The following is a 22,226-nucleotide window of genomic DNA, read 5'->3' as shown; positions in this document are numbered from 1 at the left end:
TCCAGTATGTTATTTATCAAAGTCATGTGAAACAACCTGCTTTGTGTGGAGGCTTCTTGCCTACAGCGACCTCTCCTGGCCGTTCCTTCTCACTTCGATGTAGTTCTTCCTTACAGTGTTCTTCTTTCGTACTTTAGGAATAATTAGGTTTCATGGTTAGCGGAGGAAAAAAGCGAAATTATTTGAGCCTGAGAAGCTTCAATGCTTAAGAATCAAGCAAGTTCTCTGATAGAAGAAGTGACTCCAGTGATGTAAAGTAGTGATGGAACTTCCAAACGCTTCAACGCTGAAGTTTCAGCACGTTTCAACTTCCGGTTCACTTGACGCAACATTTGTTTACCCATCCGGGTTATGCAGTTCTTTGGTGTACTGTTCTCCTAACCAAACGAGCTCCTTCAAAACAATATCATCGGGTAAGTACCGAAGTAACAATTTAGTGGACTAAAGAGTCCCATTTTAAAGCACAGTGGAAACCGTTTGGCTTCATGTTGAAGCTTCGCAGCCTTACCTTAGTTGAGTTTAGCTCGCTAGCTAAAACACGTTAATGTATTCCGATTGTTTTGGTTTAACGTCACTTTAACGCTCCATCCACCCCACGCAATCACTGAGTTACTAACTCAATTACTTTTTGGGAGGAGCAATTAATAACTGTAACTTATTACTTTTTAAAAGTAAGATTAACAACACTGCACCCCACTCACCAGTGCAGTGTCCTCCAATCTCAAGGCTTGCACACACGGTAGGATTTGTTTTCTTATCTTGGCCAGAGAAAATATGCAATGTTGCTTTTGCCTTTAAAGGTCTGTGCTGAGTGAGCATCACAGACTAAATGTAACTCGCAGGGTTAGCATAGCATTCACTTAATTTACGTACAGTTCGTGGCATCAAGTTCATTGAAAATATTGCTGTTTTCTCGCTGAGTTTGTATTTTCACCAAGTCAGCGTTGTCCTTTTAAATGCAACAATATGTACAAGTCTATCAATGTTCATTCAAAATACTGTAATGTCCCGAATATAAGGCGCACCCGTGTATAATGCGCATCCCAAATGGACTTGTAAAATCTAGGGGAAATTATTGTACCCGTTTATAACGCGCACCCTAATTTTAGCACCAATAAATAGAAGAATACAAGAAAACAGAGCTCATGTACAGATACAGAAATGTCATTTTACTGACTGGTGAAACAGCACAAGCATAGCACATTGGTAGTTCAAAACATTACCATAAACTGACAATATTTACGGTAATAATATGATTTGACAACTTCTCCAACTTCCCAGAATCTAGGAGAAAACAAAACAGATGTGACTTTTCTTTTAAAGGCTGCTGTATAACTTGCTCGTTTCATCATGATGAATAAATGTTTCTTCCATGGATTGATACGTTAAAATCAAAGTGAGAACGTAAGTCGGAAATCCTGAGAGCTCATCGCTGTCAACACGACAGTAACAATAGGAACTATTGTTATTTGGGTTTGAGTTTCCCGAGGGACCGATATAGTTGACGGACACAGGAAGTCTGTGTGCTTATGTTTGTTATGGTCCGAGTTGCGGAGCTGCAATAAACGTCGACTCGAATGAGTTCAAGAAACTAAATTCTGTGCTTTATGAAGAGTGAAAAAAGCAGAATTTAACACAGATGAAATCTTTCGGCCGATTAGAGTGAAGTATTACCGAAACAAAATGGAGGCGTCACGTACCGTAATGGTCGGCAACGGGTCGCCGCATACGTTTCCTCAACACAACGTGGCCGTGTCAATAAAAAAAAATTGGTTTATATATATATATATATATATATATATATATATATATATGTAGTATATATATATATTTCTGTCTCCATCCATGTACCCTTTTATAATGCGCACCATGATTTTACAAGCTGATTTTCGGGGAAAAAAGTGCGCCTTATATTCGTGAAATTACGGTAGTTAGAAACCTTTTATTTATTTATTTTGGGGGTAAAATTTTACATACGAAAACATTACGCTTGTAGACGCTGTCAGCAACGAAGGGCAAACACTTCTTCTGGACAGGCAGACTTTCCTGTGCATCATGCCACTCTGATGAATTGCAGAACTGCATGTTATACTATTAGCAGCTCAGAAGCGAGAACGTGGCTCGCGAGAGCCGAGGCCTTTGAGAAAACCTCTGGGTGTTCACCCCCTATATCCGCCAATGCCCTCTGCTTTTGGACGGTTGGCCACAAATGCTCACTGCCTCCGGAAACGCACATTCCCAGGGGGTTTCAGAATTGCCACTTTTCATCGTAAATTCCTCATGGCCCCAGTGTCTTATAACATTTTGGAAGACGTTTGTGTACTTGTTCTCACAAGTACACAAACGTCTTCCAAAATGTTAGGAGCAATTCGATGATTTCCGCCTTATTGTTAAAAACAAAATCCCAATAAAAACCCATTGGGATAATATTTAAAAGGTACTGGAAAATTGGTCTTGAAAGTTCTTGAATTTGGCCATGAAAAATGTGTACAAACCCTGCTACCAATATGTCATGGTGCAATCTATTGTCATGCAACAAATTTTAAACACAAAGTGTGCTTCTCAGCCCAGCATTAAACAAAACATGAAGTTAGTTACAGTGTATCACAGAAGTGAGTACATCCCTCGCATTTCTGCAGAGATTTAAGTATATCTTTTCATGGGACAACACTGACAAAATGACACTTTGACACAATGAAAAGTAGTCTGTGTGCAGCTTATATAATAGAGTTAATTCATTTTCCCCTCAAAATAACTCAAAATATAGCCATTAATATAAAACCCCTGGCAACAAAAGTGAGTACACCGCATGGGAACTACATATATCCCTAAATGTCCAAATTGAGTACTGCTTGTCATTTTTCCTCCAAAATGTCATGTGACTCATTACAGGAGTGCTGTCAGCATTGCTGCAGAGATTGAAGAGGTGGGAGGTCAGCCTGTTAGTGCTCAGACCATTCGCCGCACTCTACATCAAATTGGTGTGCATGGCTGTCACCCCAGGAGGAAGCCTTTTCTGAAGACGGTACACAAGAAAGCCCGCAAACAGTTTGCTGACGACATGTCAACAAAGCACATGGATTACTGGAACCATGTCCTTTGGTCTGATGAGACGAAGATGAATTTGTCTGGTTCTGATGGTCTCAAGCAAATGTGGTGGCAACGAGGTGAGGAGTACAAAGATATGTGTCATGGTAGTGTGTCATGCCTACAGTCAAGCATGGTGGTGGGAATGACCCCCACACCTCTCCAATCTCTGCAGCAATACTGACAGTAGGGCTGTCCCAAACGACTAATTTTCTCCCGATTAGTCAGCAGACTATTTTTATGATTAGTCGACTAATCTTCTAATTAAATTTTTTTTTTTTTTTTTTTTTTTTACAAATTTAGCAATGACATTTTTTTTTATGCTTATCAATTCACAAAAACATTTTGGAACACTCAAATTCTTTATTAAAGTACAAATAAACAGATAAATAATAATAAATCACAAATAAACAATGAGTTCAAATGCTGATATAATTCACTTGTGCAAAAGAATGGAATGTAAACAGATTCAGAACACTGACTTCACCTTTCCAACATGATTCAAAACAATTCTTAAAAAATACCCTAGCATTAATATTATAGTATACTGTAGTACTATATATCATAGTATTATAATAATTATTCATTGCCAATCAGAATTTTCATAAAGGGTGTCATTTTAAAGGTATTCTTAGTGTAGAATCTGAAGTATGTGGGATTAACTCCAGAAATCGTTATTTATATGAAGAACATGACATGCTTTTATTTTGAAATGTTCACCGGAAGTACGTTCGCTAAACCGCTAATTTAAGCTTTACACTCCGCAAAAAAAGCGCTTTATGTCATTGCATGTGGTGTCAGTAATAGATTATTTTTCCTTTTGCAAATGCTGTTAACCAGCGATTTTTCATGTTTGAAGTGTTACCTTTTAACTGCAAGTTTTGGAGAAGGCTGCCTGTTTTATAGAGAACACCGGCTAAAGTAGGTCGTCTTTTTTCCCCATTCACCTCAATGTAGCAATGCTAACGTATATAGTGTTTAATATAGATGTGTTTTCTTATTTTGTATGTCTGAACTTTAATTCTACAGCGTGTTGATGAGAAAAAAGAACTGGATTCTCATATGCCATCAGTACGCACGCACAAATGTATGCACGTTCGCGAGCGCAGCGATAAAACGCAGCCGTGAAAATAACCGCCCTCATTTTTATTTACCATACGATAAACTGACTCATTGCATATCGCGACAGGCTTAGCAACTTCAATAAAACATGTCATTAGTTAGTTAGATGGACTTACAATCTCCTGTCGTTATCATTCACGGCCGACGTGCAGCAGAGCTTGGCATTGAAGAGACAGGACACAACAGTGTACCCTCCTTTGTTTCTTTAAAAATAAGTCAATGTTTTGGACTCTGGTGCGCTTTTTTTGTCTTTGTGCCGCTTTCCCCGCTTGCATACCAAGCGTCCGACATTCTGAACTTTCCACGCATAAATTTTTTCAACCCTTCATTAACCGTCGACGGGATGTTGTGCTCGTCGACGGATTTAAGTCATCGATGACGTCGACTATGTCGACTAGTCGGGACAGCTCTAACTGACAGCACTCCTGTAACGAGTCACATGACATTTTAGAGGGAAAATGACCAGCAGTACTCAATTTGGACATTTAGGGATGTATGTAGTTCCCATGCGATGTACTCACTTTTGTTGCCAGGGGTTTCGATATTAATGGCTATATTTTGAGTTATTTTGAGGGGAAAATGAATTAACTCTATTATATAAGCTGCACACAGACTACTTTTCATTGTGTCAAAGTGTCATTTGGTCAGTGTTGTCCCATGAAAAGATATACTTAAATATCTGCAGAAATGTGATGCGCTGTAAGCTTCGAAATGACGATGTCAGACGTCCGTGTGGTTTGCTGACTTTATTCAGCGGCTCATGACATCAACACTTGCAGAATGAAACTAAAATAAAAATGAAATTGAAGCAGTTTAATCTTCAATGACAGAAATTCAAATTTGCGTTTGCATGCACTCTTCTTCTCGTGCGCAAGTATGTTCTTCCTTGTGTGTAAATGCGCTCTTACTCGCAAGTACTACCTGCTTTACGCTTCCTACACCAAAATAAAAGCATGCATCACAAAACAAAAGTCAACAATATTTAATTATTTTTTTTAAACTATAAAGACTCCAGTGTCGTAAAGTTGAAATCACAGAAGTTGGGTATGTCCTAACCCGGGGACTACCTGTATTTCTCCCCAAATCTCTGATGTCAGCAAATCACAGGATTTTTTTTCCCTCACCCATTGTCCCACAGATGTCACTGTAGAAGATCTTCACCATGAGAAGCACGATCCCCTCCACGTTAAGCAGGAAGAGGACTCTGAGATACCGTACATAAAGCAGGAGGCAGTGCCAGAGACCCCCGACATGAAAGAAGAAGACCAGGAAGTTGAAATCCCCAAGTTTCCAATGGGTGTCGTTGTGAAGAGCGAAGAAGACGAAGGACCAAGCGAAGAGAGCGGAGCAGCGGACCCTTTGAGCGACAGCTCATTTCAGCACGTGACAACAAAAGGAGAGCAACCGGACATCCTCATAGCGCCGCTTTCGGACAGCGATGACATAACGTCACATTATTCTGACTTTAATACTGATGAGGAGGAGGAAGAACGTGACCAAAATGCTTCAAAATCTTCAAACAAGTCATCATTGAAAAGAGACACACAGCAATGTGCGGTTGGGAAACCATTCACCTGCACACTTTGTGGTAAAAGATTTTCTCGTAAAACAAATTTAGAAATTCATAAGCGTACACACACTGGAGAGAGGCCTTTTGCTTGCACACTTTGCGGTAAAAGATTCACCGAGAAGAGAAGGTTAAACAGACACACAAACAGACACACTGGAGAGAAGCCTTTCGCTTGCACACTTTGTGGTAAAAGATTCACTCAAAAGGTTCATTTAAACATTCACACAAGAACACATACTGGAGAGAAGCCTTTTGCCTGCACACTTTGTGGTAAAAGATTCATCGAGAAGGGACGTTTAAACAGACATACCAGAAACCACACTGGAGAGAAGCCTTTTGCCTGCACACTTTGTGGTAAAAGATTCACTCAGAAGGCAGATTTAGAAAGGCATAAGCATACACACACTGGAGAAAAGCCTTTTATATGCTCACATTGTGGTAAAAGATTCATTGAGAAGACTGATTTAGAAAGGCATCAGCGTACACACACTGGAGAAAAGCCTTTTGCCTGCACATCTTGCGGTAAAAGATTCTTTGATAAGAGAGGTTTAAACAGACACACAAACAGACACACTGGAGAGAAGCCTTTCGCCTGCACACTTTGTGGTAAAAGATTCACTCAAAAGGCTCATTTACAAAGACATAAGCGGACACACACCGAAGAGAAACCTTTTGCCTGCACACTTTGCGGTAAAAGATTCACCGAGAAGGGAGTTTTAAACAAACACGAAAGCAAGCACACTGGAGAGAAGCCTAATGCCTGCACACTTTGTGATAAAAAGTTCTTCACGAAGGCAAATTTAAACATTCACAAAAGAACACACACTGGAGAGAAGCCTTTCGCCTGCACACTTTGCGATAAAAGATTCCCTCAGAAGTCGGATTTAGAAAGGCATAAGCGTACACACACTGGAGAAAAGCCTTTTATCTGCTCACCCTGTGGTAAAAGATTCACTAGTAAGACGGATTTAGAAAGGCATAAGCACACACACACTGGAGAAAAGCCTTTTGCATGCTCACTTTGTGGTAAACGATTCGCTCAGAAAGGAAATTCAGTAAAGCACGCAAGAAACCACACTGAGTAAAAACCTTTGAATTCTAGCGTGTGACAAAATATTCTTATTCCTGCATTTACAGTGGGAAAAGCATTTCAATTTCATTATTCAGTTTCCCATGAGCCTCTTTTGAAAGTTGTTGAAATGATTTTTCACGTGTTTTTTTTTTTTTTTACAACTATCCAATACACAGGGCTGTCAACAGACTTGCTGGGGCCCGGGGACAAGAGACCATGATAGGGCCCCAACCCCACCCCTGCTACCGGCTTGTTACGACAACATACGCAGTACTTTAACGCTTTGCAAGCAATGACAGTGTTTTTTTTTTTCATCATTTAATTTGAGATGGACGGTAAATTTAACAGACCATAATGTGATGTGACACAATATGAATAAACAATTTTCATCTATTGTCCCATGTTGGCTTCAATACAATACACCTGAGAGTGCCATGCCTGTCTGCTGAGCAGCAAAACTGTATAACTAAACATCCTGCCCCCTCCACATCCCTGGGGTTATCAAGCCCCTCAAACAGTGATGCACCTAGATTTTTTGACAGCAAAGTCATTTATAACATCTGTGAAATCCATGTCTTTGAGCAAGCTCTCTGTTACCGGCATCCCCAAGGGGCCGCTGTCCCCTACAATATGACCGGTGTTCGGCCATTCCTTACTACGCGACGAAATGTCCTACACAATGCTCAGCGCGCTTGCGCAAGCATCCGCACACATGCGCACATTGGTTGGAAGCGGCGAGTAATCACTATTTTTGTTTTTATTTAGTTTTTTAGAACCTTCTCACTGCCTCAAATATACTTTTTGCATGTATTCCCCTCTAATACTTTTAACCATTGTGTTTTTTTGTGTCAGCTTTGAAGCAGTTGACCACATTAGTCATGTAGCGTATTTAAACCGTCCTTATTTGATGTAACTTCGTTGAAGTATTTTCTTCAGGCATTTTTTTAGTACGCTATGCCTGTATGCATCTAAACAAAACAAGTTTAGAGCACACGGTCGTACTTTGGGTGTCAAATTCGACCAATGTAGGACATTTCCCCGATGTAGCAGATTTTGGCAGAACACCGGCTTTACCAATTTGGCATAGACGAAGAGGTGGGTTAGCATAAGGGGGTGAGATTGGAATTGTTGAGAGTTGTTGCGCGGTAGCGCTGAGTTGAGTGGCTGTGAGTCCCCCATTGTTAATAAAAGTTCCAACAAAAAGCCATCCGACGTGTCTCTGCGTTTTTATGCACATCGCCACCTTCCTTAAGGAAGACCCGGACGAACTGACGACGAACGAGCCGTCCACTCCACACTACGGTGCGGAGTTGAGAGCACTGCACCTTACCATAAAGTGCAGTTTGGTAACAATGGCGAGGTTGTTAAGACTGCCGTGTGATACGGTGGAGCATAGGTAGTTTTTCAAAATTATTTTCGCTCTCCTCCAGGTACAGTCACTGGCAAAGACAAGAAAATGCATAGCACTTGAGTGTGCCAGAGCGTGGTCAAACCATTCTCTGCGAAGACAGGGGAAGGGGGGTGTTGTCCAAAAAAAAGGAAAAAATATATATTTGAAATATTAAGTTTTTCAGTATATATCGAGTAGGACATAATATTTAATCAGTCAATGATTTATATAATAAAGAAATACGTGAATGTAAAGTAAAATAAATTTAGGGGTCGTTCAGGGGCCCCCTATGGTCCTGAGGCTTTGGACAACATTCCCAGTTGCCAATACATCCATCCATCATCTTTCGCTTGTCGTGGGATCACCAGCTTTAACAGGGAAGCCCAGACTTCTGTCTCTCCAGCCACTACAACCAGCTCCTCCGGTGGGATCCCAAGGCGTTCCCAGGCCAGCCGAGAGACATAGTCTCTCCAGTGAGTCCTGGGTCGTCCGTGGCGCCTCCCGCAGGTGGGACATGCCCGGAACACCTCTCCGGCAGAGGCGTCCAGGAGGCATCCGAACAAGATGCCCGAGCCACCTCAGCTGGCTCCTCTCAACACGGAGGAGAAGCGGCTCAACGCCGAGTCCCTCCCGGATGACCGAGCTTCTCACCCTTTCTCTAAGGGAGAGCCCGGACATCCTGCGGAGGAAACTCACTTCGGCCGCTTGTATCCGGGATCTTGTTCTTTCGGTCACGACCCACAGCTCGTGACCATAGGTGAGGGTAGGAACATAGATCGACTGGTAAATCGAGAGCTTTGCCTTTCGGCTCAGCTCCTTCTTCACCACTACGGACCGGTGCAGCATCCGAATTACTGCAGACGCTGCACCGATCCGCCTGTCGATCTCCCGCTCCATCCTACCCTCACTCGTGAACAAGACCCCAAAATACTTGAACTCCTCCACTAGGAGCAGGATCTCATCCCCGACCCAGAGAGGGCGCTCCACCTTTTTCCAACTGAGGATCATGGTCTCGGATTTGATTTGGTGGTGCTGATTTTCATCCCAACCGTTTCACACTCAGCTGCGAACCGCTCCAGTAAGAGTTGGAGGTCACGACTTGATGAAGCCACCAGCACATCATCAGCAAAAAGCAGAGATTCAATGCTGAGGTCACCAAACCGACCCCCTCAACGCTTCGGCTGCACCTAGAAATTCTGTCCATAAAAATTGAACAGATTTGGTGACAAAGGGCAGCCTTGGCGGAGTCCAGCCCTCAGTGGGAATGAATTCATCTGACTGCCCGCAATGCGGACTAAACTCTGACACCGGTCGTGCAGGGACCGAACAGCCCTTACCAACGGGCTTGGTACCCCGTGCTCCCGGAGAACCCCCCACAGTACTCCCCTAGGCACATGGTAGAACGCCTTCTCCAGATTCACAAAACACATGTAGACTGGTTGGGCGAACTCCCATGGACCCTCGAGGACCCTGCCGAGGGTGTAGAGCTGGTCCACTGTTCCACGGTCGGGACGAAAACCACACTGCTCCTCCTGAATCCAAGATTCGACTTCCTGACGGACCCTTCTCTCCAGCACACCTGAACAGACTTTACCGGGGAGGCTGACGAGTGTGATCCCTCTATAATTGGAACACACCCTCCAGTCGCGCTTCTTAAAAAGGGGGACCACCACCCCGGTCTGCCAATCCAGAGGCACTGTACTGTCCCCGGTGTCCACGCGATGTTATAGAAGCGTGTCAGCCAGGACAGCCCCACAACAATCAGAGCCTTTCCGGGTGGATCTCATCGACTCCTGGAGCCTTGCCACCGAGGAGCTTTCCAACCACCTCCGCCAACCGCCAATGCATTTATATTTTAAATTGTGTAAATTGCATTATATGTCTGTTGGTTGTTCCGCAAATTTCAAACATCTTCAGACGTGTGTTTTTGGTGGAAATAAACAATTCAGTAGCTGCACTTTTTACTCCCGTCCAGCAGTTGGCAGCGTGCAGCAGAATTGCCTTGCAGTCTGCTGAAGTAATAACAACAACATTAGACTAATCTGAGTAGACGTTTTTGTACGTCGCCCTCTAGTGGTTGGCCGTCATTACTGGTGTTCTTACACACCTATAGCAGCTCACAGTCAGTCGATGTAAACTGTACTTCCGGCCGTTTTGCTTGGATTCGTCCTTTTATAAATTTGAAATTCGGGCTTGATTTGGCTTTTACTGCAAAAACGGAGGCGTGGAGTATTTAGAACCCGGCATTTAAGCAGGTTTGGACAAATGCAGGTTTACACAAAAAAAGAGAAAATATTATAAAGGCATATGTTGTTCAAAGATAAAACAAAAATGTTTATGCTAATGCTGGATGAGGTTTTGAGAATAAATTGACATAAACGTGCTTTTATGCATACGCGGAGATTGAGGGAAGGTAGGCGCCCCCCCTAGTGGCCAACAAATGTCATAATTGAGGTTATATACACTCACCGGCCACTTTATTTGGTACACCTGTCCAACTGTTCGTTAACACTTAATTTCTAATCAGCCAATCACATGGCGGCAACTCAGTAGATTTAGGCATGTAGACATGGTTAAAGACAATCTCCTGCAGTTCAAACCGAGCATCAGTATGGGGAAGAAAGGTGATTTGAGTGACTTTGAACGTGGCATGGTTGTTGGTGCCAGAAGGGCTGTTCTGAGTATTTCAGAAACTGCTGATCTACTTGGATTTTCACGCACAACCATCTCTAGGGTTTACAGAGAATGGTGCGAAAAAGAAAAAATATCCAGTGAGCGGCAGTTCTGTGGGCGGAAATGCCTTGTTGATGCCAGAGGTCAGAGGAGAATGGCCAGACTGGTTCAAGCTGATAGAAAGGCAACAGTGACTCAAATAACCACCCGTTACAACCAAGGTAGGCAGAAGAGCATCTCTGAACGCACAATACGTGGAACTTTGAGGCAGATGGGCTACAGCAGCAGAAGACCACGCCGGGTGCCACTCCTTTCAGCTAAGAACAGGAAACTGAGGCTACAATTTGTACAAGCTCATCGAAATTTGACAATAGAAGATTGGAAAAACGTTGCCTGGTCTGATGAGTCTCGATTTGTGCTGTGACGTTCGGATGGCAGGGTCAGAATTTGGCGTCAACAACATGAAAGCATGGATCCATCCTGCCTTGTATCAACGGTTCAGGCTGGTGGTGGTGGTGTAATGGTGTGGGGAATATGTTCTTGGCACTCTTTGGGCCCCTTGGTACCAATTGAGCATTGTTGGAACGCCACAGCCTACCTGAGTATTGTTGCTGACCATGTCCATCCCTTTATGACCACAATGTACCCAACTTCTAATTGCTACTTTCAGCAGGATAATGTGCCATGTCATAAAGCTGGAATCATCTCAGACTGGTTTCTTGAGCATGACAATGAGTTCACTGTACTCAAATGGCCTCCACAGTCACCAGATCTCAATCCAATAGAGCATCTTTGGGATGTGGTGGAACAGGAGATTCGCCGGTGAGTCACTCACCGGCCACTTTATTAGGTACACCATGCTAGTAACGGGTTGAACCCCCTTATGTCTTCAGAGCTGCCTCAATTCTTCGTGGCATAGATTCAACAAGGTGCTGGAAGCATTCCTCGGAGAGTTTGGTCCATATTGACATGATGGCATCACACAGTTGGTGCAGATTTGTCGGTTGCACATCCATGATGCCAATCTAATAAAGTGGCCAGTGAGTGTATATATATTTATAGACAAACACACAACTGAAATAAACCGCTGTTTTTCAAATCATGTGCAATGGGTTCTGCTTAGTCTAAAATGTCCGTTATTAAATCTCAAGAATGCTCATGCAGAACCTCAGCAATCGCTGCCATGTTGGGAAGGAAGGAGGGTGCTTGAGAAACATGTGAGACCATCTGCGGGAAAAAAATTAAAGCTGAAGCGAAACTGAACCATGAAACATGACAATGACCCAAAACATACGAGTAAATCCACCAAGGACTGGCTGAAAAGGAGAGTCCTGGAATGGCCAAGTCAAAGCCCAGATCTTACTCCCACTGAGATGCCGTGTAATGACTTGAAACGGGCTGTACATGCAAGAAACCCCTCAAACGTCTCACAGCTAAAAATATTCTGTGTTGAGGAGTGGGGCAAACTTTCTTCAGACCGATGTCAAAGACTGGTAGATGGTTACAAAAAGCGTCTCACTGGCGTTATTTCAGCCAAAAGGGGTAACACTTTGCCTGGTATACCAGACTCACCGCTGTTCCAGCGATTGAGTCTGGCAACCGTCCGGCGGATCAAATTCTGAGGGCGGAGCAAGCCACAGCAAACAGCCAGCGAAGTGGACCAATCAGCGACGGGCAGACGTGACGTTGTTAAAGCGACAAGTAATTAGCGTGAGCGGAGAACGGAGAAGTTTATTCAACATGGCTAGCGCAAGCCATGTTGACTGTTGTCAATGACTTGTTTCGCTGTGTTTTTGGTAATTTAAAACTGGTTTTACCGCGGATTGGAACATATTCTCAGCTCTCCCATTCGCCATCTGTGTTGTTGTAGACACAACTTGCGGCGCGCAAGAGAGACGTTACACGTTAGGAACACGTCACGCAAATAAACAAATCTGATTGGACGATTGATTTTGTACCTTGCTCGAGAGGCCGTTAATGGGTTGGGTCCCAGACTATTTCTCACAGTGTTTGAAAAATACAGGGAGAATAGTCTGGCTGCAAGGTAACACTAGCTATTAGGTGGTAGGGTGTACTAACTTTTTCATCAGTTAGAAGAGGCATTTTTGATAATATATATGGTTTATTGTGCAAAAGTTATTTTTTGTTGTTTACCTGCAATTAAATCACTTTTTTTTTCCAGAGATAAAGAAAAACAAGATCAGAAATAGATATTTGAACATTTCTTAGCTAAGAACTAAGTACTTAATAGGGTGTCTTAATTTTTTCATATAACTGTGTTAAAAAAAGTCAATTATATGCAATGACATTTTTAGCACCAAATAATTAATCACATAAAATGTTATAGAACAATAACATTGTAATCGTGTTTATAATTGTTGGATTTTATACTTGAATATCCTTGCAAACTGTTATTCTTACTTATTGTGTTCTTCACCCAGCTGAGGAAGGATCGACTACCTTTAACAGCTTCATCCAGCTCCTTTTTTTTTTTAATCCCTTAACCTCCTTTCCTTCTGGGGCATGTCCACATAATGAAATATAAATCTTAAATAAAACCAGATTCCTTGGTGGCTTTCTCAATAACGTTGTGAAGAGAGAGAGAAGACAGAACACTTAACAAGGGTGACTAGCGGGAACTATACAAAATTATTAATTTTACCACAAAATACATAGAAATGGAGTGACCAAAAATCACATTAAGATTCATACAAAAACCGGGATAACAGAAAATGAAATAAACGGACGGATTGCAAATATTAAATTCAAACAAAGGAGACGAGGAACAAAGAGAGAACAAAGGCCTTTTTAGATAACGTTGTGAAGAGAACGGACAAATATGGTTGCCTATTGAGAGTACAGAAATGCGGATCGAAATAGCCATGGGCCGGGGAATGAGAGGTAATTAATTTTAAAAGTAGAAAACTAAAAGACAAAATTATATATTAATTACTTTTCAAAAATCCCCAGAATAAAACTGGTGTAAGAATTTTCACAATCTGCTCGAACACGGTTTAATAAGGTAAAACCGTGTTTACAACCACCAGATGTCCTCGAACTCCTCACCACGCACCCAGGTCAAAGAGGAACAGCCGGGAGGGGGGGCTTATGCGGCGGCTAAGCAGCACACAAACGGCTTTTTTACTTTTTAAAGTTTTTTTTTTTTCGGTGTTCAAGTAAAGTACTCGGTGGAGTGTCTGCAGTAGGCCAGGCACACACTTACAAACAAAAAAAAAAGCCCAGTCAAAAGGAGCACTTTAGGCATGTAGGGGGAAAGGGGCAGGTGTTCAAACACATTCCGAGCCCCTCTCTGCACGTGCCTGGTCTTTGGATAAGTCCGTTGAAACAACCATGTCATTTGAAACGCGTAACTGGAAGGATGATCCACAGTTTTTCTTTTTAAGTTTTTTAGCTCTTCGTCAATACTGTATTCCCAAGTCCGGAAGTGTGACTAATTTCCCGAACGCAACAGAAAACTATCCACAGCGAGCACAGCAGCGGCAATGAAACAAATGAAGAAATGAAACAAAATCGGTTGCTCAGTGTCTGTAAACGGGGGTCTCCAGGGTAAAACGGACAGATTTAAAATAGTCCAGGGGCATAATGCTATTGTAGCATACTGGACTGTCTCAGAAAATTAGAATACACAATATTCTAATTTTCTGAGACAGTCCTGTACATTAATCCACCATTTAAAGCAGGGGTGTCCAAACTTTTTGCAAAGGGGACCAGATTTGGCGTGGTAAAAATGTGGGGGGCCGACCTTGGCTGACGTCCTTTACATAGAACAATATACAGGACTGTCTCAGAAAATTAGAATATTGTGTATTCTAATTTTCTGAGACAGTCCAGTACATTGTTCCATCAAACACAACAGTTGTTTTGGCTGAAAATATTGCAGTTCATTGAAAAGAGGGGTGCAAGAGCAGAAACTGCTTTTTCAGCCTTGTGTGTGTTTTCCGCCATACATATTGGATAGTTGTGAAAAAGAACAGCACCTGAAAAATCATTTCGTTCTTTATGTCATTTCATATCATTATGTAATCATTATGTATTTCAGTTTGATTTCACTTATGTATTTCTAAATGAGTCTTCTGGGAAAATCTTTTATCGCACAGTGTGCAGGCAAAAGGCTTCTCTCCAGTGTGTGTTCTTGTGTGAATGTTCAAATTTGCCTTCGTGGAGTATTTTTTTAATCACAAAGTGAGCAGGCATAAGGCTTCTATTCAGTGTGTGTTCTTGTGTGAATGTTTAAACCTCCCTTCTTGGTGAATCTTTTACCAGCAAGTGTGCAGGCAAACGGCTTCTCTCCAGTGTGGTTTCTTGTGTGCAATACTAATTGTCCCTTCCGAGTGAATCTTTTACCACAACAGGTGCACACAAAAGGCTTCTCTCCAGTGTGTGTGATTGTGTGTTTGTTTAAATCTCCCTTCCGGATGATTTTTTTACCACACAGTGTACAGGCATAAGGCTTCTCTCCAGTGTGTGTTCTTGTGTGTTTGTTTAAATCTCCCTTCCTGAGGAATCTTTTACCACAAAATGTGCAGGCATAAGGCTTCTCTTCAGTGTGTATTTGTGTGTTTGTCTAAACTATCCTTCACAGTGAATCTTTTACCAACAAAATGTGCAGGCAAAACGCTGCACATTTATAACTTTTAGAACTTTTATCAACAATGGGCGACTCACAGCCACTCAACTCAGCGCCACCGGCAACAACTCTCATCAATTCCAATCTCACCCCCGTATGCTCACCTACCTCTTCGTCTATGCCAAATTGGTAAAGCCGGTGTTCTGCCAAAATTTGCTACATCGGCGAAACGTCTACATTAGTCGAATTTGACACCCAAAGTACTACCGTGCACTCTAAACTTGTTTTGTTTAGATGCATACAGGCATAGCGTACTAAAAAAATGCCTGAAGAAAATACTTAAATGAAGTTACATCAAATAAGGACGGTTTAAATATGCTACGTGACTAATGTGGTCAACTGCTTCAAAGCTAAGACAAAAAAACACAATGGTTAAAAGTAATATTAGAGGGGAATACGTGCAAAAAAGTATCTTTGAGGCATTGAAAAGGTTCTAAAAAACTAAATAAAAACAAGAAGTGATTACTCGCCGCTTCCTACCGATGTGTGCAAGCGCGCTGAGCATTGTGTAGGACATTTCGCCACGTAGTAAGGAATGGCCGAACACCGGTCATATTGTGGGGGACAGCGGCCCCTTGGGATGCCGGTAACAGAGCGCTAGCTCAAAGACATGGATTTCACATATGTTATAAATGACTTTGCGTCACAAAATCTAGACGCATCACTGTTTGTGGGCTTGATAACCCCAGGGATGTGGAGGGAGCAGGATGTTTAGTTATACTGTTTTGCTGCTTAGCAGGCAGGCATAGCACTCTCAGGTGTATTGTATTGAAGCCTACATGGGACAATAGATGGAAATTGTTTGTTTATATTGTGTCACATCACATTATGGTCTGTTAAACTTAACTGTCCATCTCAAATTAAATAATTAACAAATATACACTGTCATTGCTTGCAAAGCGTTAAAGTACTGCGTATGTTGTTGTGACAAGCCGGTGGCAGGGGTGGGGTTGGGGCCCTATCATGGTCTCTTGTCCCCGGTCCCCTGCAAGTCTGTTGACAGCCCTGTGTATTGGATAGTTGTTAAAAAAAATTTTTTTAAAAAACAGCACGTGAAAAATAATTTCAACAACTTTCAAAAGAGGCTCATGGCAAACTGAATAATGAAATTAAAATGCTTTTTCCACTGTAAATGCAGGAATCAGAATATTTTGTCACACGCTAGAATTCAAAGGTTTTTACTCAGTGTGGTTTCTTGCGTGCATTACTAAATTTCCTTTCTGAGCGAATCGTTTATCACAAAGTGAGCATGCAAAAGGCTTTTCTCCAGTGTGTGTGCGCTCATGCCTTTCTAAACCCTGCTTCTGAGTGAATCTTTTACCACAAAGTGAGCAGATAAAAGGCTTTTCTCGAGTGTGTATACGCTTGTGCCTTTCTAAATCCTGCTTCTGAGTGAATCTTTTACCACAAAGTGTGCAGGCGAAAGGCTTCTCTCCAGTGTGGTTTCTTGTGTGCACCACTAAGTGTCCCTTCCGAGTGAATCGTTTACCACAACATGTGCAGACAAAAGGCTTCTCTCCAGTGTGTATTAGTGTATGTTTGTCTAACCTATCCTTCACAGGGAATCTTTTACCACAAAGTGTGCAGGCAAAAGGCTTCTCTCCAGTGTGGTTTCTTGTGTGCAATACTAATTGTCTCTTCTGAATGAATCCTTTACCACAAAGTGAGCAGACAAAAGGCTTCTCTGCAGTGTGTATTCTTGTGTGAATGTTTAAATTTCCCCTCGTCAAGTATCTTTTACCACAAACTGTGCAGGCAAAAGGCTTCTCTCCAGTGTGAGTGTGCATGTGTGCGTCTAAGTTGCATTTCCAAGGAAATGTTTTACCACAAAGTGAGCAGTGAAAAGGTTTCCCAACCGTGCCTTCTTTTGCGTCTCTTTTCAATGGTGATTTGTCTAAGGATTTTGAAGTATTTTGGTCAAAGTCATCCTCCTCTTCATTAAAGTCCGAAGAATGTGACGTTACGTCGTCGCTGTCCGAAAGCGGAGCTAAGAGGCCGTCTGGTTGCTCTCCTTTTGTTGTCAAGTGCTGAAATGAGCTGTCGCTCGAAGGTTTCGCTGCTCCGCTGTCATTGCTTGGACCTTTGTTTTCTTCACTCTTTACACTGAAACCCATTGGAAACTTGAAGATTTCAACTTCCTGTTTTTCTTCTTTAATGTCAGGGGTCTCTGGCTCCACCTCCTGTTTGACCGACGGCATGTCAGACTCCTTCTCCTGTTTAACATGGGGAGGATCGTGCTTCTCAGGCTACGGTGCTGTTACGGTGACGCCTGCGGGACTCTGGGTGGGGGGGGGGGAAAAATCACGTGATTTGCTGACGTTGGAGATATAGAAAGAAATACAGGTAGTCCCCGGGTTACGACGTACACTACTGATATGATTTCAACTTTACGACGCTGGAATCGCCAGTGTTTTTTTTTTTATAATGTTGACTTTTGTTTCGTCATGCATGCTTTTATTTTGGCGTAGGAAACGTAGGGCAGGTAGTACTTTCGCACGCAAGTCAGCGCGTATTTACACACGAAAAACTTATTTGCTTACGCTTAGATGAGCGCAATGTTTTCGTCTATAATTTTTTTTCTCCCAAAAATAAATAAAAGGTTTACAACTATTTTGAATGAACATTGATAGACGACCACATATTGTTACGACGACAGGGACACCAACTTGGTGATAATACACACTGAGCAAGTAAACAGCACATTATATTCAATGAATTATACCCAACTAGATGCAACAAACTTTATGTAAAAAAAAAAGCCAATGATATGAAAACACAGAGCTTCTCAATTATTTTGTTACGCCCCTCCTCAGGAAGATGTAAATGTTTCATCCCCCACCCCCACCCACCAACTCTCTGCCGCCACTGTAAAGTGAGTACACCCCTCGCATTTCTGCAGATATTTAAGTATATCTTTTCATGGGAAAACACTGACAAAATGACACTTTGACACAACGAAAAGTATTCTGTGTGCAGCATATATAATAGTTAAATTTTCCCCCCCTCAAAATAACTCTAAATATAGCCAATAATACCTAAACCCATGGCAACAAAAGTGAGTACACCCCTTAGGAACTACATCCCTAAAGGGATGTACGTTTTTACAACGAGGTGTACTCACTTTTTGTTGCCAGGAATTTAGATATTAATGGCTGCATTTTGAGTTATTTTGAGGGGGAAATGAATTAACTCTATTATATAAGCTGCACACAGACTACCTTTCATTGTGTCAAAGTGTCATTTAGTCAGTATTGTCCCATGAAAAGATATACTTAAATATCTGCAGAAATGTGAGGGGTGTACTCACTTTTGTGATACACCGTAAGTGAAATGAGCTGCCAGTGCTTCAAGTAAATTTCACTCCCTTAGATTTCTTGAAATAAAAAAAAAAATAGCTAGCTGAAAATAAATTTACCAGACTTATTTTGAGCAAAAAGTATATTTAATCTAGAAAAAAAGCTTTTCTGAAATTTTCTTAATTCAAGAATACTGTTCAAAATCTTATTTGAAAGCTAATTTTTCTTGATTTAGGTGAAAAATGACCAACTTTAGATGGATTTAATGAAAACAAATATTAATATTTACTGAAATTAAATGGAATAATCTGACGCATTAATCTGTTAACTAGTCTCACACTCAAAACAAGATGGAGAAAAGTGACTGGATTTAAGAAAAATTATCTAATTAAGGCTCGACACATTTGCAGTGGATACATGACAGGTTAAAAAAGGGGAGAAAAAAACTGAAAAAAATTCACTTGGTTCTTCTATTTGCACATAGTCCGACAGCCATTCTATCTTAAAAGAACAGAATTTCTTTTTTGCTTTGTCTTCACGATGATAAGGGTGATGATGATGAATGGGGCCATTTGCATCTCTTAACTCCGCTGCACTGTTGCTAGCTTGCACGGTGTGTATGGGCAGGGCACATATGCACAACACCGTCCATGCTATGATTGGCTGCGCAGCGTAAGTAGTGAATTGTGTCGTATCTTTGGCTAGACACCTGTTGTCCATTGGGTTACATCGCAAAATGATTTGGCACCAGGGACATCATTTTCGGACAGAATTGGTAAGTTTAGCTCTGTAAACATCTCGTTCGTACACTATTTACATGCATCTAGCATGAGGGACAAACGCGAGCTTGACCCCCCTAGCAACAGTTGCTAACGTCATGAATATTAATGAGCAAAAGTGAGGTTTTGCGTCCAGTACACTATTCCGTTTGAAGTGGGAGTGGAATGAACGAGTGTCCATTCGCTACCACACAAATTCACAGCAGACGGATGAAAATAACTTGTTTTCCTGTACATTACTTGTTTTGTAGAATATCCTAGAATGATTTCCTGACCAATATTTGTTGTATCGCCATATCGTGAGACAGATCAAAACAAGTATGATATTGCATAAAAAGGATCATTATGTCATAATCTTACCCTCATTTTATTTCAGTTTTCAGTTGCTCATCATAGCCTGGATTTCCTCTCCTAGTCATCCACGTCTCGATTCTTTGGGCTTCAGTCAGTCACATCTTTAAGACAAGTTGAGAAGTGTCTTATACAGTACAGTGGTACCTTGACATACGATCGCTTTGACACACAAGCTTTTGGACATCCGACGTAAAATTTGAGTCGCCATTTGTTCCTACATCCGACGACATGCTCGAAATACGACGATTTTTGACAGCGCCGCAGTTTCCTTGTTTTGCCGGAAGACAGATACACGGCTCATTTTCTTGTGAGGGAAGTCAACACTGGATTCAAAAAGGTTAGTGCAGGTGGAGAAAAAAAAAAGAAATGGTGACACTTACTATTGAAATGAAGATGTAAATGGTAGCAAAATATAAGCATGGCGTGTGCATCCATGAACTAGGTCAACAATAAGGCCGTGAAATGTCGATCTCGGCCGGCGGTCTTCCTCCGTTCGCCAGTCTTTATAAGTTAAGGTGACAATTCTTATTGTGTTAAGAACGTCAAAGAAATCGCCAGCTTCGTCAGGTTTCTAATCATTTATTCCATCAACTTGTGCAACAGCAGCGGATGCCAGCATCAAAACAGAAAGTAAACTCTTGCTCATCATCATGTCAGCCTCGCGGTGCATTCAGGTACAGCAAAAAAAAAGTCTGCCACATTAGAACCAGATTCATTACATTATTACAGATATTATTATTATTATTACTATTATTATAATGATTTGTATTCATTATTTTTTTTTGTTCTTTGTAATTGCTATTTGCAATAGTAACAGCAGTATTTATTAAGGATTTAGTGTAGGTTTTGGGGCTGTGGAACGAATTAATGGAATATAATGTATTCTTATGGGAAAATCCTGCTCGACATACGACCATTTCGACTTACAAACAAGGTCCTGGAACGAATTAACTCCGTATGTAGAGGTATCACTGCAATCACTCTCATGTTAACCATCGACTTTTGCTTAAAACAAACTTTACAAATCGGAGGTAGGATTAAGCCAACGCAATCGGAATGCGTTAACGTGTTTTAGCTAGTGAGCTAAGCTAAACTAAACTAAGTTAAGTAAGCCTAAGAAGCTTCAACATAAAGCCACACGACCTTCACTATACTTTTAAATGCGACTTTTTAGACCACTAGATTCTTACTTGTGTACTTGCCCGATGAGAATGCTTTAAAGGAGTTCGTTTGGTTAGAAGGGAACACGAAAGAATATCAGGACCCGGAGGGTACACAGAAGTTGCGTCAAGTGAACCGGAAGTAGAAACGTTCAAGTGCTGAAACTTCAGCGTAATATGTTGACGAGTATGGAAGTTTCATCACTAGTTCACATCACTGGAGTCCAGAAATATTCAATAAATATGATCAATATATCCGAATTCTAGTCATCGCTGTCAATAACTCAATTTGAAGGCTCAGAATTTATATAATTTGTAAATGTATACATTGACATTATCCTTCCACTCATATTTTTAAGCACTGAAGCTTCTCAGGCTCATTTAATTCAGCTTTTATTTCTGCGCTAACCATTCCAAAGGACGGAAGAAGAACAGCGCAAGGAAGAACTATATCGAGGCAAAGAGATGGAACTCCCTGCAGAGGTCGCTGTAGGCACATAACTAGACTCAAAGCAGATTGTTTCACATGACAAAATACATATTATAATTGCTTATGTATATTTTTTTAAAGATTATTATTCATGCTTATTTTTTATTTCTATGCTATAAATTGATAAAATAAACAAATTGAAAATAAATACCAACAAAAATACACACTGGCTATGTGCCCAAGTGACGCTCTAGTCCAGGGGTCTTCAATTAGCGGACCGCGGTCCACAACTGGACTACGGCACACCACTCTGCGGACCCTGAGCAAATGGCACTTTTCAAAAAAAAAAAAAAAAAAAAAAAAAAACAGCTACTATTCTATCGCTGAATTCTGTTTAATTTTCAGTCAAATATCTTCCACGTTCCCACTTCTGTTGTCATCGGTTTGACAACGATGCGCAGATTGGCTGAGACAGCCTGCATGGATGCGCTGATTGGCTGAGAGAGCCTACATGCTACTAGCTAGAGTGGACAGAACGCAGCAGTGTGAAACACGAGTCGCACCCGGCACTTTGCAATCCCCGTAGAAGACCGAAACTTATAAAATGGCATGCTCAAAGTTGACGAGAAGAAAAGTCGACAACGG

The 22,226-nt window shown here is 41.5% G+C and overlaps 2 protein-coding genes across 4 annotated transcripts; one reads left to right on the top strand and one right to left on the bottom strand.

Moving 5' to 3' along the window:
* Positions 1-342: 342 nt before the first annotated feature.
* On the top strand, positions 343-8,052 carry LOC130918769 (gastrula zinc finger protein XlCGF57.1-like). Of its 3 annotated transcripts, XM_057840808.1 has the most exons (4): positions 343-413; positions 2,893-3,167; positions 5,348-5,797; positions 7,028-8,052. In XM_057840808.1, the coding sequence occupies exons 2-4, from the start codon at positions 3,062-3,064 to the stop codon at positions 7,069-7,071; spliced, it is 600 nt and encodes a 199-aa protein (XP_057696791.1). In that variant the 5' UTR covers positions 343-413; positions 2,893-3,061; the 3' UTR covers positions 7,072-8,052. The 3 variants fall into 3 exon arrangements, with proteins under 3 accessions (XP_057696791.1, XP_057696770.1, XP_057696781.1); XM_057840787.1 differs by having other exon boundaries at positions 5,348-8,052; XM_057840798.1 differs by lacking the exon at positions 2,893-3,167 and having other exon boundaries at positions 349-413; positions 5,348-8,052.
* An 8,015-nt stretch (positions 8,053-16,067) lies between these two features.
* Positions 16,068-21,740, bottom strand: LOC130918959 (gastrula zinc finger protein XlCGF8.2DB-like). Its single transcript, XM_057841271.1, has 3 exons — positions 21,182-21,740; positions 19,998-20,092; positions 16,068-17,841 (listed from the first exon to the last, which is right to left on the bottom strand). Exon 3 carries the CDS (start codon positions 17,758-17,760, stop codon positions 16,741-16,743), a length of 1,020 nt encoding a protein of 339 aa, XP_057697254.1. The 5' UTR covers positions 17,761-17,841; positions 19,998-20,092; positions 21,182-21,740; the 3' UTR covers positions 16,068-16,740.
* Between the last annotated feature and the right edge of the window lie 486 nt (positions 21,741-22,226).

The sequence above is a fragment of the Corythoichthys intestinalis genome, chromosome 1 (assembly GCF_030265065.1).
Source record: "Corythoichthys intestinalis isolate RoL2023-P3 chromosome 1, ASM3026506v1, whole genome shotgun sequence".
Taxonomy (NCBI): domain Eukaryota; kingdom Metazoa; phylum Chordata; class Actinopteri; order Syngnathiformes; family Syngnathidae; genus Corythoichthys; species Corythoichthys intestinalis.
The sequence above is the reverse complement of the archived record's forward strand: the minus strand, read 5'-3'. Positions and strand labels throughout refer to the sequence as shown.

Coding starts and splice junctions, on each gene's coding strand:
- LOC130918769 (XM_057840787.1), top strand. CDS start 3,062: ATGTCAACAAAGCACATGGATTACTGGAACCATGTCCTTTGGTCTGAT. Junction 3,168..5,347: donor GCAAATGTGGTGGCAACGAG/GTGAGGAGTACA, acceptor ATTGTCCCACAG/ATGTCACTGTAGAAGATCTT.
- LOC130918959 (XM_057841271.1), bottom strand. CDS start 17,760: ATGCCGTCGGTCAAACAGGAGGTGGAGCCAGAGACCCCTGACATTAAA.